The sequence below is a fragment of the Aquarana catesbeiana genome, linkage group LG01 (genome assembly GCF_042186555.1).
Source record: "Aquarana catesbeiana isolate 2022-GZ linkage group LG01, ASM4218655v1, whole genome shotgun sequence".
Taxonomy (NCBI): Eukaryota; Metazoa; Chordata; class Amphibia; order Anura; family Ranidae; genus Aquarana; species Aquarana catesbeiana.
The window spans coordinates 799,167,502-799,186,690 of NC_133324.1; the positions used below are offsets into that span (position 1 = coordinate 799,167,502).

At 43.7% G+C, this 19,189-nt stretch overlaps 1 protein-coding gene across 2 annotated transcripts in view; it reads left to right on the forward strand.

Moving 5' to 3' along the window:
- The window catches only part of LOC141114186 (cytochrome P450 4V2-like), a 196,297-nt gene extending 181,371 nt beyond the window's left edge, over positions 1-14,926 (forward strand). Inside the window, exons 8-10 of one of the 2 annotated variants that reach the window (XM_073607725.1) lie at positions 7,714-7,848; positions 9,302-9,481; positions 10,304-14,924. In XM_073607725.1, the coding sequence (XP_073463826.1) occupies positions 7,714-7,848; positions 9,302-9,481; positions 10,304-10,482 (494 nt within the window). In that variant the 3' untranslated portion in view covers positions 10,483-14,924. Of the gene's footprint in view, positions 1-7,713; positions 7,849-9,301; positions 9,482-10,303 lie in introns of both variants that reach the window. The other variant, XM_073607734.1, reaches the window with a different exon arrangement.
- The last annotated feature ends 4,263 nt before the right edge of the window (positions 14,927-19,189 follow it).

The window sequence follows — 19,189 nt, forward strand, 5'->3', positions numbered from 1 at the left end:
AGGCTATTTCACCTGGAACATGTACTCACTTACCACAGGCTGCTAGAGAAACATTCATTACCCTTGGTAACCATTTTCTTGTACTTCACACTGTGTTAACTCTTGTACCGTTATCTTTATCATACTCCAATATGCCTAGTGACCCAAGCTGTAGCTACATGTGCCAGTTACTTGCATTATGCCCCTTTAGTAACTTCATACCAGGCAAAGACAAAGTTTCAAAAGTTTTACTTGAATAACTTAGCATGACATACACAGGTAACAGTAACCCATAAAGTGCAGTCTTTTCCCTAGCATCCCTAATCCCTAACTTCAGGCTTGTGGCTGCCCCAGCATGCCTGCAAAGGATGAGAGCCCATGCTTGACAGGGTCCATAAAAGGTTCCTTCAGGGAGGAATGCAAGTCCCAGCAATCTCCCCTAATAGCGTGAACTCAGACTCTGGCATTACACTGGCAATCCAGACGCAACAAACATCAAATCTCTCTAGCTCTGAGTCCTGGGCCCCCTGGGTGCGGACCCCCAGTACCTAATATATCACATGGAAGCAGTGGGTCTTACCCAACAAAGCCCACAAAAAAGAAAACCCGGGAACATAATTAACTATACCCTTCCCAACCAGGGCAGCGTTAACCTCTACCTGCCTACATATATTTATTTATAAATTAATTTTTAAACTGTGTAAACCGATGTATTCCATAAGGATTGAAATAAAATTATACTTACCTGGTTCTTAAGCTACTAAGATGTACCTACTTAATGATATTTGAATTGTACCTAGTATATTTATTGTATTTTATTAATATGAATTTGGTGAGTGTATAGTTACCTCCAGGAAAATATTGGAGTATAAATATATTCTAAAAGTAATACATGTTTTTCAGAGTAGACACACCTGTACAACTGTTGGCTGACTGGTTGCTTTGGCTTATGTTATTTAGCAGGTTTCTATTTCTTTATCTAATAAAAAGCTTAAAGCGGCGTTCCACCCAAAAGTGGAACTTCCACTTTAAGCACTCCTCGCCCTTACATGCCACATTTGGCATGTAATTTTTTTGGGGGGAGAAGTGAGTAACTTCTTTTTAGTGGGACTTCCTGTCCCACTTCCTTCTTCCTCTTCTCGGCCGCCTAGGCGACTCCTCCTTTCACCCTAGGGGCCCCCTCCCTGTCAGCAATCTTCTGGGACACGTCACAGGTCCCAGAAGATTGACTGGCCAATAGCAGAGCGCAGTGCGTGCCCGGCTGTGAAGCCGTAAGCTGTCACAGCCGGGTGCCCACAGTTGCTATGACGGCGCGCGGAGAGGAGGGGGAGAGGAGCGAGGCTCCGGACGCCTGCATCGCTGGACCATGGGGCAGGTAAGTGTCTGTTTATTAAAAGTCAGCAGCTACACTTTTTGTAGCTGCTGACTTTTAATAAACTAAAAAACGGGTGGAACTCCGCTTTAAAGCTGGGTCCACATGCAAATACACATACAGCATTCATGCCTCATCTATAGCACTCACAGATGCTGTTAATTTTAACAGGAAATGGGAAACAAAATACTTTTCTGGATGTTTATGTAAGGTAATGCACTTGGGGAGGTAAAATTATAAACGCAAGTTACTCTTTAGGGGGAGCATCCCTAGGGGATTCCAGGATGGAGAAGGATCTAGGCATAAAGTTCCAGGCATAAAAGGTTAGGAAGGTGCTATTTCTATCTTTATTCCAATACAATTGGAAGCCACTATAGGTCTATTATAGGACTATAGGTATTTGGCATTCCCACCAGCTCTGTGATGTCTTCATGGAGGAGTGGAAGAGGACTCTGGTGAACTCCATGCCCGAGAGGGTTAAGGCAGTGCTGGAAAATAATGGTGGCTACACAAAATATTGACACTCTGGGCCCAATTTGGACATTTTCACTTAGGGGTGTACTCACTTTTATTGCCAGAGGTTTAGACATTAATGGCTGTTTGTTGAGTTATTTTAAGGGGACAGCTAATTCACACTGTTATACAAGCTGTACACTCACAACTTTACATTGTAGCAAAGTGTCATTTTTTCAGTGTTGTCACATGAAGAGATATAATAAAATATTTACAAAAATGTGAGGGGCATGTTGAGTTCATGGAAGATTTTATTTTTGCCCACAAATTTTTGGAAAATACTGTATAGGTGGCTAGGCTGCCAAAAAGTTTCACACATGTGGTATGCCCATACTCGGGAAAAGCAGCAGAATGTGTTTTGGGATGTAATGCCATGTATACCCATGTTATGTGAGAAATATTTCATATAATTAAATTTGTGTAAAGAAACATTTTTTTGCCATTTTCCAAAAACTTGTGGCAAAAAAAAAAAAATCTTCCATGAACTCATCATGCCTCTTAGCAAATACAATACCCTGGGGTGTCTACTTTCCAAAAAAAATGTAATTTGGGCATGTTAGAACTGTCCTGGCATTTTAGGGCCTCTAAAAACAATTCTGTGTATGGCCAATGTGACAGACTCACCCGGGACAGAGGCTATTGGAGGGAACTGAACGCAAGCCTCTTGCCCACCAATTATGGGCCCTAGCATTTGGGGGAATGGTGCTCTCTGTGAGCTGTATGCCTGGGGACCCTGGGGTTGGTGTTACTTTGGATTCAGCTCCATGTCCCCCCAAAACACACAGACTCTGGGAACCCTTTATATGCCATATTAGAATGATAAGACTGAATTATGCTGTTGGGACACATCCTGTGAGGAGATGCTGGTGTCATCAACTCCAACTACCTGTGTTTATGTTAATTGAATGAGCTGATCACATTGTCCTCTATACAATGTAGGAGACGGGACGACTCCTATTGGAGCTGCTGCTATTGTGAGACAATGCCCTGTGATAATTAACTCAGTCGGGGCAAAAGGTCATGTCTCAGTCACCTAGGCTGTATAAAGGATTAGTTAATTAGCTCATGTTAATTAGGTTAATTAGGTTGATTAGAGGAGGTTCCAACAGCATATAAAGTTTTGTAATTTTGATTCTAAATAAAGTGAGTTCATGTTAGCAACAAGCAAGTGTCACCTTGTTTTGTGCTCAGAGAGGTTGGAATATCTGATATCTGTATACAGACTGGGAGGAAGTGGTATATGACGGAAGCAGTCAAGCGGAGTGTGGGACGTTCCGTGACATTGGTGGCAAGCAGCGGGAAAGCTTCCTGCAGTCTGGGACATCCAAACCTCCAACTGGATCCAAGATCAGCTTAGCAGACTTCAGTCACCCCAGCAGAGATATGGACCTGGCATCAGAGTTCCCGGGGCTGCTGCGGATCATCCTTTCAACATACACCAGGACTGTGTCTAAGGATGAATACCTGGAGCTCAGGCATGGGTTCGGGTGGAGCTCTGGATCGGAGCCCTCCAGCTCGCTGGTATAAAACAGGGCAAGTGCTTTCCAACCCAAGAGCAACGGGCCAGTGACCAATGGGCATTGCGGATGGCATTCCTGGGAGAGCGGCCCCAGGAGCAATGGGTGACTGAGTTGGACAGGCTGGTCCAGCGGGAGATAGAGCTGGACAATCGTTATCGGGCTCTGCAATGGCACGCAGAGGAGGGATATGTAGGGGAGACAACAGAATGCTGTCCGGGGGGATATGACTTTGGCGGCCCTGGATTGCTGTGGGAGAGCCTTACAGATCATTTTATGTTTGGCGATGAAGGGGAACCTGACCTTGAGGACCTGAGAGAATATAGAGAGTCTATGCTCAGTCTTGCAGGGGTCCCAGAGCTCAAACCTGATCTGGACCATTTGCTAAGGAGGAAACAGCATCTGGAAAGGGCATACAGGAAACTGCTAGAACAAGTTCAGCAGCATGCCAGAGAATCGGCAGTGGAAAATCCGGAGATTGCTGTCCCCAAACCTGAAGTGCTGACAACTGGGCAGAGCTCTGCTAACCTCTGCCCAGAAATGATAGCATCTTCTGGGTTCCATGGACAGGAGATGGTGAACCTCTATCCCCAGATATCAGTTGCAGAGACATGGGATTTGATAGACTTTTCTGTGGGGAAGAACAACCTGATGAGCCTCCAGCAGAAGAGCTGCTATCAGGGCCAAAGTTCACTGTGTTCTGCCCAGCACCAACAGTGGCTTCGGCCTTCTTGAGAGAAGAGGTAGTCGGCCTTTCTCCCACAACACTGACAGGGACATGTGATTTTCTGCCAGCAGCATCTATGGAATTAAAACAAACTTCTCCAGCTGAAGATCTGGTAACTGAACAGAGGGTCCAAGACCTCTGTCCCACACTTTTACCAATTCCAGAGACTGGGGATTTAATAGACGTTTCTGTAGAGGAGGAACCACCTAGCAAACCCCCAGCAGAAGTGCTGGCAACCGGACAGAGGGTCCAAGACCTCTGCCCCACACCTGTGGCAGTTTCGGAGGCTCAGGGTGAGAAGGTGGCAATCACTTCCCAGCAGCAGATACAGGGGGAGAAGGGAGAGGAGGTGTGTGTTGTCCCTCCCCAACAGTTGGCCAGGGTGGAGGAAGCGGACTTTCCTCCCCAGCAAAGATCCGTGCACCTGGGAGACAGTACCATCGACATGTCGTCCCAGCAGCCAGATGAGGGAATGGAAAAGGAAGCAGCCGGCTCCCTTTTCCAATGGAACTACACAGTTTGGGAGTGGAGGAAGCCGGCCTCCTGCCCCAAAGGTTAGCTGGAGCGGAGGATGCGGAGTCCCCAGGAGAAGTGCTGGCAACAGAGCAGAGTGCTACCAACCTCTTCCCAGCACCGGCAACAACTGTGGAGTTCCAGGGAGCCGGGGCAGTTGGCCCCTCTCTCTGACGACAAGCGGATGTAGTGGAGCTGCTACTCCCAGCTGAATCGCTGGCAACAGGGCAGAGCACCGCTGGCCTCTGCCTAGCACCTAGTGTCTCTCTACAGCTTCAGGAAGCTGGGGTGTTCGGACCCTCTGCCCAGCAGCAGACTGAGCCCAGGAATGTTAAAAACAATCCAGCTGAAGCCCTGGCAGCCAGACAGAGAGTAGATGACCTCTGCCCCACACCTACTGAGGTCAACTATTCCGTGCAGCCAAGAAAGGAGATCATGCGGGAAGACTATGTGAGTTCACTGTGCCTGACTAACGCATGTCCAGACCAGGTGGAGATCTGGGACCTTGTTAGTCAACCTTTGATGGGGGAGAAATGTGACAGACTCACCCGGGACAGAGGCTATTGGAGGGGACTGAACGCAAGCCTCTTGCCCACCGATTATGGGCCCTAGCATTTGGGGGAATGGTGCTCTCTGTGAGCTGTATGCCTGGGGACCCTGGGGTTGGTGTTACTTTGGATTCAGCTCCATGTCCCCCCAAAACACACAGACTCTGTTAACCCTTTATATGCCATATTAGAATGATAAGACTGAATTATACTGTTGGGACACATCCTGTGAGGAGATGCTGGTGTCATCAACTCCAACTACCTGTGTTTATGTTAATTTAGTGAGCTGATCACATTAGCCACCAGCACTGGCTAGGAGACAAACTGTTGATGACTAGGCTGAGGAGGGGGGAGATTGTTGTTTGTATTGTTAATTGTAATTAGCTCCAGCTATTGTGTTTATACTACTGTGTGAAGCTTGGTGCCCACAAGTATGTCATCTGGTCTGGGTAAATGTTTTAGTAAATTAGCTCATGTTAATTAGGTTAGCTTTGAGTCAGCCTGCTGTATAAATGTGTGTGAGATCACAAATAAAGAGTTAGTCCTGATGTACTCCAAGACTGGTGTTGTCTAGTTCTTGGGGGTTCCTATAGCCGGATCCATTGGACTCATGTTCCAGAACTTAGGAAGCGGTATACTGACGGAAGCACTCAAGCAAAGTGAGGGACGTTCCATGACAGCCAACATTAGGAATTTTCGCAACACTCCCATTGTCTCTGCCAGAAAAATGTGAGAAAGGTATATACCAAAGCATAGGAGCTACCGTCCACTGACCTCCACATGCTCCTGATGCTTGGGCATACACGTTCTTTTTCTTTTTTCTTTTTTCTTTTGCGGGTGGATAAATCTCCCCCTGCAGTGCTGAATTCTGAGAGCAGCACTCTGCTGCTCTCAGAATACACAGATCAGTGCTGCAGTTGATTGGCGTTCCTGTAAAGCAAACAACAGTTTGTAATACACACAGTAACAAAATAACATTAACTCAATAAAACAACAATTTTTAACTTTTTGATAGATAGTTTTCTGACTACCTAACATCTTTTGAGACCCTTATTGTGCAGAATTGCGTGCCCTATACTGTGCATTTTGCCGCTGCACCCCTGGGGACTCTTTGTGGCCCTCTGGTTTATAAACCCTGCCCTAGACTAAAACTCCACTAGTGTGTGGTAGTGACAGAAGCAGTCCTTGATGCAAAAACCAAGTTGGCCTGGACAGGAGGGAAAAAACTTCTCATTCCGTGTTTACTACAGACACATGTTTTTTGGGGTGACCTTTGTGTTGGGTACCTTGAAAGACATCTGGAAAATGCCTCTCATGCAGCTGGCTAACTGCATCTGGATTTGGGCTTTGGGCCACAGCGCTTTCTGTATACAAAAGGGCTGTGTGATCTCTTCCTGAAATTTTTGGAAGTATTCAATTCTTCCAGTTGCTTTGTAAACAAATATATAGACAGTTTTTTTGTACCAGTGTTTAGCTTTGCGGGAGATGAAATACCGCTTCATCATTTGGTTGTTGAAGTCTACACCTCCCAATTTAAAAATTATAGTTGTTGGCACAGAGAGGATTTTCAACTACACCAACAAACAAATTTGGTGCACTGAAGCTCAGGACGCTAAAAATCATACATAAGCCATAAAATCATCAGGTGTCATATATAGTCCAAAACATCCAGGGGGGGCATGTAGGAGTTCTTGGTACTGTAGGGGTACAGTTCCTAGTGGCTTCCAACTTGTAAGGAGCTAGAAGAAACTCTGGGGATAGATACAAGAACAAAGCAGCGCCATCTAAGTGCAGCAATATTCAGTTTTACAACTAAACAAAACAGTGTCTATTCGCAGACATCTTTTGGTGGCTGTTTTTTTACAGTCTTAAATACTATGGTTGGTTAGTAACTTTGATTGACCTCTGCAATGAAACAAACTGAATACTTGCAGTACCTCTCTGATGGTTTGCAAATCTCAACTCTACTGTTTTCATATGTTAAAGCATTTCTGATTTTTTTTTTTGTAAAGCGACAGACTTTCCCTTTGGGTTTTTGTTGGGGCCAGTCATGTATATGTTGTTAAAAAAGGTCCATTAAACACTCTTAAAAATGCAGTTGGTCTATACACTATGCCATCATTGAGCATTGGCCTTTATGGCACAGCTTTGAATAAAGTGATTCATTTATGAGACTGGAAAAATGTTATGTGCAGTTACTGCTGTGTTGTGGACATGTATAGGTACAGAAACTAAAAATGCACTATTATTGTTCTATACTTCTTGTACACACCAAAAAAAGATATATGTACAGATGTATTTACAAGTAATAAAGAATTTTGAATTGTAATAAGGGCAAGCTGGGCAATCCTTTCAAAGGATCAGATTTTTAAATGAATAATACAAATCTAGGCTCCTTCATAAAGGACGGTAGGTTAGGGTTGAGTTAGGGCTTTTGAATATCTTACAATGAATTTGGATGAGGTTATGTGTACAATCCAGGACGCTCTTAATTCAACTAAATATATATAACGCTAGACAATTTTACATTGCTGTATTCTGCAGGTGAATCTGACCGCCCAGTCACAATGGAAGATCTAAAACGCCTACGCTATTTAGAAGCTGTAATAAAGGAGGCCCTTCGCATCTTTCCATCTGTTCCATTCTTTGCTCGCACTCTTTGTGAGGACTGCAAAATACGTAAGTTTCTAGTGTGCCAGTAGTTTTCAAACCTATTTTAGGCTTGTCTGTCTTTCTTCTGTAATGGCTCATAATAATGGTGACTGAAAGTAAAAAAAAAATAAAAATACACATGGCTTTATACACACACCATAATCATAATATATTTAAAGTTTTTCATTGGAACATAATACTTTTGATTACATGAAAAAAAACATGAAATAAAACAGAAATGGGAACATAACGATTGTTTCCCCACCTCTTTTCTTTGATTTGAGAATTGGTCAGGGATGATACACTGTATATAAATCTACTGTATGCAGTATATATACGCTATATTACCAAGTATTGGGACGCCTGCCTTTACACTCACATGAACTTTATTGGCATCCCAGTCTTAGTCCGTAGGGTTCAATATTGAGTTGGTCTAACCTTTGCAGCTATAACAGCTTCAACTCTTCTGGGAAGGCTGTCCTCAAGGTTTAGGAGTGTGTCTAAGGGAATGTTTGACTATTCTTCCAGAAGCGCATTTGTGAGGTCAGGCACTGATCGGACGAGAAGGCCTAGCTTGCAGTCTCCGATCTAATTCATCCCAAAAGTGTTCTATCGTGTTGAGGCCAGGACTCTGTCTAGGCCAGTGAAGTTCCTCCACCCCAAACTTGCTCATGCATGTCTTTAAGGTCCTTGTTTGTGCATTGGTGCATAGTCATGTTGAAACAGGAAGGGGCCATCCCCAAACTTTTCCCACAAAGTTGGGACCATGAAATTGTCCAAAATGTCTTGGTATGTTGATACCTTAAGAGTTCTCTTCACTGGAACTAAGGTGCCAAGCCCAACCCCTAAAAAACAACCCCACACCATAATCCATCCTCCACCAAATGATTTGGACCAGTGCACAAAGCAAGGTCCATAAAGACATGGATGAGCTAGTTTGGGGTTGAGGAACTTGACTGTCCTGACCTAAACCCAATAGAACATCTTTGGGATCAATTAGAGCAGAGCCTGGTGCCAGGCCTACACATCAGTACCGGACCTCACAAACGTGCTTCTGGAAGAATGGTCAAACATTCCCGTAGAAACACACCTAAATCTTGTGGACAGCCTTCCCAGAAAAGTTGAAGCTGTTATGGCTGCAAAGTGTGGGCCAACTCAATATTGAACCCTAGGGACTAAGACTGGGATGCCATAAAAGTTCATGTGCGTGGAAAGGCAGGCACCCCAATACTTTTGGTAATATAGTGTATACACACACACACATATACACACCTGTGAAGATGACAATGGGCAGAAAACATTTTCACTGAATGGATTATGGTTTTATTACGTCAACAGGCAGGAAATTGATCTTGGTTAAGCAATGAAGATAGAAATCAAATTTGACATGACCACAACTGATCTCCAAGAGAATAGATGGATGGCCCTGTGCTAAACCAATTTTTTAAAAATACACATTGCTTTACTTTCTCAATTTTAGGAGGTTTTCACGTGCCTAAAGGTGTAAATGCTCTAATTATTCCCTACGCTTTACATCGTGATCCTGAATATTTCCCTGAACCTGAAGAATTTAGACCAGAGAGGTTTTTTCCTGAAAATATAAGTGGTCGCAGTCCATATGCCTATGTCCCATTTTCTGCAGGACTACGAAATTGTATAGGTAAGTGATGGTAGAAGATATAAGTAAAGGAGTTAAAATGATCCATAAATGCTGTAAGATTGTGACATCATACATGCCGGTGTTGTCACCCTTCAACTACAAAGCAACATTCAAGTGCACATTGCATTGGGACTTCCCACTACTGTTAGAATCCACTGGGACTGCCCAGCTCTACCGAAAACCAACCCATCCAAGAGTGATGGCATGTTCTACCTTAACACAGCATTAGGCCCAGAGTGATCAAAGGTCATGTAATTTGTCTGGTAAACAAGTACACTCCTATTAAGGTCAGGATATTACTAATACTTTCCTTTACCTTTACTTGAGGTGCAGAATAGCTTAACGGTTGGCACTTTTGCCTTGTAGTACTGGGGTCCTTGGTTTGAGTCTCGGCCAGGACACTATCTGCATGGGTTTTGCATTTTCTCTCCGTGCTTGTGTGGGTTTCCTCTTAGTACTCCAGTTTCCTCCCACACTCCAAACACATGCTGGTAAATTGACTCCAATCTAAAATTTTGCCCCAGTATGATATTGTACTGAACGCACCCAAGATGGCTGCCTCATCATTATCAGATAAGCCCTTTGAGTACCCAGGAAGAAAAGCACTACAGAAATATACACAATAACATTTTAGATGGAAAAAGTAATACCTTGATTGTTGACTTATTTATAGTTAATTACTCATCTACCTAAAATATAGTTATGGATGTAATTGATGCATTCTCATTGGCTTTAGTTTCATTATAGACATCTTGCAGTTACAAATAATATAATACAATCTAATTTTGGGCAATGATATTAGCTTTCTGTTTCACTTTGTAGGCCAACGTTTTGCATTGATGGAAGAGAAAGTGGTTTTGTCAACGTTATTGCGCCATTTCTGGATAAATGCGAGTCAGAAACGTGAAGAACTGGGACTAGTTGGGGAACTGATTCTTCGTCCCCAGGCTGGCATTTGGATTCAGCTAAAAGACAGAGAAGAATTCTTAAATAAAGCCTAAAGGGAATTTTATTTTGCTCCACCAACTCTTGCAGGAAGTACAGACCAACATTACCCATAAATGTGCACCAGTCCAGATCAACACATTATGATAAGAAGATAGATTCTGAACTGTGTTTTGGTAATAGTGTGTCAGTGCTTTTCAGAAGAGCACAGTACTTATATGCAAAGTGCTTTCCCTACGCTAGCACTAACTTTGGGAAGTGAATGAAAAGCTGCTCTGATCTCCTTGGTAATGCACAGTTGTTAATGGGGCTAGTCAAGTTTAACAATGTGAAGAGGATAGCTGTTCATTTAATAACATTTCAAGCAAGCAGCTGATGCTGTTAGGTATATATTTAATAGTGTGAGCCACTTGCTGGAGAAACCCACAAAACCCATGCTTGTGTACAAAGCTAAGTAAATAAAAAGAGATCAAGCAGGTTTTAGGAATTGACCCCGTATTTTTTCACATTATGCTGCTTGTCAGGAGCCTACAGGCTGCATCATACTACACATATAATGAATTGATAGAGAATTTCAAACTTATTAGGTAATTTAAGCTTGGCATAAATGTAATATGACAGTTGTTCAATCCAGTTGTGATCTCCTGTCTATGTACCAGTCAGGCTGGCTGCTCAGCAATGACTGATTGAATAGTTTCAGATGTTTTGCGTGATAGCTGTTTTCTCCCCCAAGATAATCATTACCGAGGACTGTTTGCCCACTTCTCCTCATTCCTGTTCCGACAAGCTAGGGGAGTCATTGGTTTTTGGCATGCCTTTAGCTGGTATTAACCATGTGGTAGAAGTAGTGAGCAGTGGGGCTCATCTCTGGTCCTCAAGGCTCACTAGGAACACATTTTTCACTGCCAAGTAGGGGTAGGGCTTCATTCATTATTAACGTGTATCCAAACTAATTATGCAACTTGAATGTCCGAAGAGACCTAAAAAGTTTATACTGTTGGGGGTCTTGAGATGCAGAATTTAGCATCATTGGTACAGAGCATGAATAATGTAAAACATGCAGCAGCAATACTTTGATCACACCAGCCCACAAGGCCTTGTTCACAGCAGCCAACATGCTAAAACAAGCCATTTACTATGCAGGCTGGTTTCTTTTGTGTACAGGAGGGTGCAGATCTGCTGGGAGTGAAGATGGCCGAAAAGTTAGAAGGGCTTTTAAACTAGGTGATGGGGGGGAGGGTCCAGAGGTAGAGATATTCAGCGCAGAACATATTCCAGAGGGTAGTATTGGGGGCATTAGTGGTAGGTTGACTAAAGCACATAAACCCTAGGTAAGTATAGTAACAAGTCCTATTTGCAACCTCGGAACACCCAATAGGAAGACAGTATGCGACCGGTCTAAACTACGTGGCATGTTCACCAATGCCAGGAGCCTGGCGGACAAGATGGGAGAACTAGAGATACTGTTGTACGAGGAGGATTTCAATTTTGTGGGAATTTCACAGACTTATTTCAACATCTCTCATGATTGGCTGGCAACCATTCAAGGGTATTACCTTTATCGCAGGGATAAAGAGGGTAAAAAGGGGAGAGGGGTATGCCTGTATATCAAGAATAGTGTACAAGTTAATCTGAGAGATGACATCACTAAGGGAGCTAGGGATTAGGTGGAATCCTTATGTGTAGAGCTCCAAAGGGATGAAACTAAGGGGAAAATAATACTGGGAGTATGCTATAGGCCCCCTAACCTGAAGGAGGAGGGGGGGTGGACCTCCTATCACAATTTGGATTAGCAGCAAGGATGGGAAGTGTCATCATAATGGGGGATTTTAATTATCCAGACATAGACTGGGCAGAAGGAACCGCGCATTCGTCTAAGGCTTGCCAGTTCCTAAATGTCTTACAGGACAATGTCAAGGATCAGATGGTAGATGCACCAGCCAGAAAGAAAGCATTACTAGACCTACTGATTAACAACAACACAGACCTGATCACGCATGTGGAAATAAGGGGAGATTTAGTAAACAGCGATCACAGGTCAATTAGCTTCAGTATAAATCACACAAATAGGAAACATAAGGGGAACACAAAGACACTGAATTTCAAAAAGCCAACTTCCCTAAACTTTGAACCTTGCTAGCAGATATAAATTGGGATAAAATCTTAGGAACAAACAACACGGAGGAGAGATGGGTTTGCTTTTAGAGCATATTAAATGAGGGCATTATCCAGTGCATCCCATTGGGAAATAAATTTAAAAGAGCGAACAAAAGTCCTGGGTGGCTTAACTCCAATGTAAAAATGCATATAAAAGCAAAGGAGAAGGCCTTCAAAAAATACAAGGCTGAGGGATCATCATCAGCGTTCAAACTTTACAAAGAATGCAACAAGAAATGTAAGGGTGCAATTAGGAGGGCTAAGATAGAACACGAAAGACACATAGCGGAGGAGAGCAAAAACAATCCCAAGAAATTCTTTAAGTATATAAACAGTAAAAGAGGGAGAACAGGCCATATTGCCCCCATAAAGAAAGAGGAGTGGAATCTGGTTACAAAAGATGGTGAGATGGCGAAGGTATTGAATTTATTCTTCTCCTCAGTCTTCACAAGGGAATTGGGGGGCTTCAGTAACCAAAACTGCAGTGTTTTTCCTCATGACATATCACAGGAAGCACCCTCATGGCTAACAGAGGACAGAATTAGGAATAGACTTGAAAAACGTAACATTAATAAGTCACCAGGACCAGGCGGCTTGCACCCGAGGGTCCTTAGGGAACTCAGTCAAGTAATTGCCAGACCATTGTTCTTAATTTTTACTGACAGTCTACTGACTGGAATGGTACCAGCTGATTGGAGAGAAGCCAATGCAGCACCAATATTTAAAAAAGGGCCAAAATACATCCCTGGGAATTACGGACCAGTTAACTTAACATCAACAGCATGCAAGCTTTTGGAGAGGATGATAAGGGACTATATACAAGATTTTAGTAATGAAAACGATATCATTAGCAGTAATCAGCATGGATTCATGAAGAATCGTTCTTGCAAATCTATTAACCTCTTATGAGGAGGTGAGCTGTCATCTAGATAAAGGAAGGCCCATAGATGTGGTGTATCTGGATTTTGCTAAAGCATTTGAAGCAGTTCCCCATAAACATTTACTGTACAAAGTAAGGTCAGTTGGCATGGAGCGTAGGGTGAGTACATGGATTAAAAACTGGCTACAAGGGCGAGTTCAGAGGGTAGTGATAAATGGGGAGTACTCGGAATGGTCAGGGGTGGAAAGTGGGGTCCCCCAGGGTTCTGTCCTGGGACCAATCCTATTTAATTTGTTCTTAAATGACCTGGAGGATGGGGTAAACAGTTTAATCTCTGTATTTGCGGACGATACTAAGCTAAGTAGGCCAATAACTTCTCTGCAGGATGTGGAAACCTTTCAAGAAGATCTGAACAAATTAATGGGGTGGGCAACTACATAGCAAATGAGGTTTATTGTCGAAAAATGTAAAATAATGCATTTGGGTGGCAAAAATATGAATGCAAACTACTCACTTGGGGGAGAACCTCTGGGAGAATCAAGGATAGAAAAGGACCTGGGGGTCCTAGTAGATGATAGGCTCAGCAATGGCATGCAATGCCAAGCTGCTGCAAAAAAACAAACAGAATATTGGCATGCATTAAAAAGGGGATTAACTCAAGAGATAAAGTGATAATTCTCCCACTCTACAAGACTCTGGTCCGGCCTCACCTGGAGTATGCTGTCCAATTCTGGGCACCAGTCCTCAGGAAGGATGTACTGGAAATGGAGCGAGTACAGGGAAGGGCAACAAAGCTAGTAAAGGGACTGGAGGACATTAGTTCTGAAGAATGTTTACAAGCACTAAACTTATTCTCTCTGGAGAAGAGACGCTTGAGAGGGGATATGATTTCAATTTACAAATACCGTACTGGTGACCCCACAATAGGGATAAAACTTTTCCACAGAAGGGAATTTAATAAGACACGTGGCCACTTATTCAAATTAGAAGAAAATAGGTTTAACCTTAAACTGCGTAGAGGGTTCTTTACTGTAAGAGCGGCAAGGATTTGGAATTCCCTTCCACAGGTGGTGGTTTCAGCAGGGAGCATTGATAGTTTCAAAAACCTATTAGATAAGCACTTGAACGACCACAACATACAGGGATATACAATGTAATACTGACATATAATCATACACATAGGTTGGACTTGATGGACTTGTGGTGAGGTGCCTTGTGCTGTTGCACTCTTTACTTTTTCTTTTTTTTTATGTTATTGAAGTTATGTTATGTTATGTTATTGAAGTGTCACAAATTATAATACATTCATTGTTATGCACCGCAGCAGTCTGCATTATTATGCAATGCACTGCAACCTACCTCAAGGCAGCATTTTGGTGTGACCAGGCCACGTAGAAAACAATTGTTTACTATATGCCCTAGTGGTGTGCCTGCGTTTGTATGTACAGATTAACAAAGGTCACACAGGGGTTGATTTACTAAAAGTGGAGAGTGCAAAATCTGGTGCAGCTGTGCATAGTAGCCAATCAGCTTCTAACTTCAGCTTGTTCAGTTAAGCTTTGAAAAAAAGTTGGAAGCTGATTGGTTTCTGTACAGAGCTTCAGTAGATTTTACACTCTCCAGTTTTAGTACCTCAACCTCACAGTATAATAGAACACGTAACACGTGAATACACAACACCAAGTGTGGATTACATTGATTGTGGCCATTTATTGGGGGATAACAAAATATTACTAAAAATCAAACAATAACAGTCACCTGAAAACCTGAACCAAAACCCTGCTTAGTTTTAAAGACTAAAGTGTCCAGTCCATCTTAATTTTTAATCAATTTGCCCACCCACAATTGGGTGACATGATCCCTCTTCCCCAATAAATTTAGCACAGTGATATATAAGAAGGTGGACAAGTATTTGCCAATTACTGTAGAAACTTCTTTGACAATTGACACTTAAATGCTCTAAACTCGATCACCAATCCATATGGTCATTTTAAAATGTCCTGCACCAAATTCCTGAAAGTATTGTCACAGTGTCATTAACAGTTTCAACAAATTAGTGTAGTTCTTATTTGTGTCACTTTTATAATGTGTCTTAGGGGCCGTGACAAATTCAAAATGGATCTACCACAAGTTCGTAGACAATAAACCTGAAAAGGTAATTAAGACCAACTCAAAGTTGGTATATAGACAGGCCAAAGTGATTGGAGGTGTGGGGGAAGGGGTGTTCTATGTTTGACTTTAAAGTGTTATGAAACCCACAACACTAAAATCAGTCCGTATATGCAGTAAAGCATGCTTGCTATACTTACTGTGGACCTAAGGGGTTAATCCTATGCATTGTGTAAAAGGCTGTTTGATCCTGTCTTCTCCTTCTTTTACTGTCCCCAGTCCATCTGCTGATAGAACAGAGCCCTAGGAGGCACTCTGCACATGCTCAGTTTGGAAAGCTATTTTTGTTCTTTTTTGAGAGGGTGCATGTGATCAGCACTGTCCAGGCAGAGGGTCAGGGGTCATGCAGCCTCATAGGACAGTCATCGGAGAATGAAAACTCCTCCTACAAGCATTAACCAGACACTGATAGAAGTCACAAGACTGCTATATATTGCTGATGAGAAAAGGTATTTAGCAGCTTATATTTACTAAAATAATTGCATTTCCATGTTCTGTGTACTGTGGGAAACCAGATATAGTGAATACAGGGTCCTGGGTTCAGTAACACTTTAATAATGTGTTTGTGTTTTGTATTTATTTCATTGGTAGCAGCCAATGAAGCCAATGACTTGGACTGAACCCTAACAGCGGGTGAGGATTGATGGGAATAATAAGAGACCAGTTCCCCATCAGGTCTGCCTTCCTTGTGATTGACAGCAGATGGCAGTGGGCAGACTCTATAGAATATACATATACAGTACATATATATATATCTGCACCTCACACACAAATATGCACATAGTTCTATATTGTTATCACGTTCCTGGTACTGGAGGCCAATGGAGAGAGAGGGCTTCCCTTGCGGCTAAGTTCCAGACCCCCCTGAGGGTGAAAACAGAAAAGGTCAGGCCCAAAGAAGCATGGGTCGCCTGCAGGACTGTATGCAGGAGGTTCCAGAGTACAGATGGTGTGCTGGAGTAGAATCAGCAGACAGGTGGCACCCATGAGGTGTTGCAGGATTCGGATAATGCTTCGACTGTAGCATGGTCAGAAGGGAGCCTAGGTCATGAGCCGGACTGGTATCAGAGCAGATGTGGTCAGGTGGATAGCTGGAGTCAAACACAGGAAGCAAACAAGAGACAGGTCAAGGACAACCCGGGTCGGTAACAGGAGACACAGGAACAGGACTATCACGAAGATAACACACTGGAGGAGCCGAAGATCAACCAGCAAATGCAGACACTAGCAGACTTCCTTATATAGGCCCATGTGACCTGCTGGTAGAGATACTGTGTCCTAAAGTCCTTCTCCTGCCAGAAATGCTGGGTCCTGAAGTCCTTCTCCTGCCATAAGTGCTGGTAGAGATGCTGGGTCCTAAAGCCCTTCTCCTGCTGTTGGCTCCCTGACAGTGCCCCCCCCATCTGACGGGCAGCCTCCGGTGCCCATTTGGGCCATTTTCTCAGGGTATTTGGCCCGAAAAATCTTGGAGGAGTCTAGGGGCATGTACATTGGCTTCAGGTTCCCAGGATCTCTCTTCGGGGGGGATACCCTTTCCATTTAAATAGGAATTGGGTTTGTCTCCTTCCTGCAGTCCAGGATTGATTCTACTTCAAATTCTATGTCCTCTCCAATAGTCACTGGTGGCGGCGGTGGCTCCGCTCTCCCTGGAAATAGATCTGGAACAGTTGGTTTAAGCAAGGAGGTGTGAAAGACCGGATGGATCCTATATGATTCAGGCAGAGACATTTCGTACGCCACTTGGTTTATTTCCCGTTTGATCTGAAAGGGGCCAATATACCTTGGCCCTAGCTTCCGCGAAGGACAGGCCAATTTCAGCTTGACAGTAGACAGCCACACTTTGTCACCTACCTTGAAGCCAGGATTCCCCCTCCGTTTCCGATCAAAGTGTTTTTTGTAACCCACTTGGGCTTTCTGTATGGACTCCCAGAGGACCTGATAATTGTTTTGTATGAAAACCAGTCTGTCCTGCAAGGCGGGTACAGTAGTTTCAGGCATAGTTTCAGGCAGGGCAGCAGGGTGGAATGCATAATTGGCCCAGAATGGGGACTGGTTCGTAGCTGAATGGACAGAGTTATTATAGGCAAATTAAGTCAGTGGGAGCAGGATGCCCAGTCATCTTGGAAAAAAAGCTGAAAAGCAGCGGATGTATTACTGCAGGGTTTGAGTTGTACGTTCCGTTTGCCCATTACTTTGGGGATCATAGGCAGATGATAGGCAGAGTTCCACTTCCAAGGCTTTACAAAGGGCTCTCCAAAACCTGGAGGTAAATTGCACTCCCTGGTCCAAAACTATGTTCTTTGGAGTCCGTGAAGTCTGATGATCTAAAAAGTATGAGCCGTTTCGGCCGCAGAGGGAGTACCAATCATTGGTATGAAGTGGGCCATCTTGGATAGTCGGTCAACCACAACCAGGATGGTCGTGAAGTTTTCAGAGGGAGGAAGGTCAACAATAAAATCCATAGAGATCATCTCCCAGGGGCGATTAGGGATAGAAAAGGGTCTCAATAACCCCCAGGCTTTGGCTTTGTCGCCTTTGCTACGTAGACATGTCGGGCATGACTTGACATAGGATCTGCAGTCCCGACTGAGGTTAGGCCACCAAAAGGACCCCTGAATGAGCTCATTAGTCTTACAGGCCCCAAAGTGCCTTGCAAGTTGGTGGTCGTGGAATGTCCTGAGAACCTGAGACCTTGCTTCCTGAGGTACGAAGATTTTGTCCTGGTGCCAAAGTAATCCATCCAGCCTTCTTAATGAGTTATGTTCAGATTTGAGGCAAGATGCAGAAGTTTGTTCAATGGATGCCTTTAGGCTGGGTTGAATGAGCAAGAAAGTTTGCGCAGATAAGATGGTGCTTGGATGAGCACATTCAGTAGAATCACTGGACAGGGCATCGGCTTTCCCATTTTCGGAACCCGGGCAGTATGTCAGGTGGAAGTTAAATCTAGAAAAGAATAAGGCCCATCTGGCTTGTCAAAGTCTTAGGCGTTTTGCAGATCTTAGATATTCCCGATTTTTGTGATCTGTGAAAATCATAATTGGGTGGTTAGCGCCCTCCAGCAGGTACCTTTATTCTTCAAGGGCAACTTTAATTGCCAGGAGCTCTCTGTCACCCACATCATAGTTTCTCTCAACCTGATTTAGCTTCCTGGAGCAAAAGACTACTGGATAAGGCAGGGCCTTTGGTCCCTGACGCTGAGAGAGCACGGCTCCCGTAGCTACTTCAGATGTGTCCACTTCGAAGACAAAGGGAAGAGCTGGGTCTGGGTGTTGCAACACGGGAGAAGAGGTGAAGAGGGCCTTCAGCTGTTCAAAGGCCATTTGAGAATCCTGGTTCCAGGAGAAGCGTGAGTGTAGGCGAGTGAGCTGGGTCATCGGGGCAATTATAGTCGAGAACTTTCGAATGAATTTCCTATAAAAGTTAGCAAAGCCCATGAACCTCTGGACCCCTTTCCTGTCAGAGGGTGCAGGCCATTCCAAGATTGCCAAGACCTTCTGAGGATCCATGGAGATCCCCTCCATGGAGATTATGAGTCCCAAGAACTGGATAGATTGTTT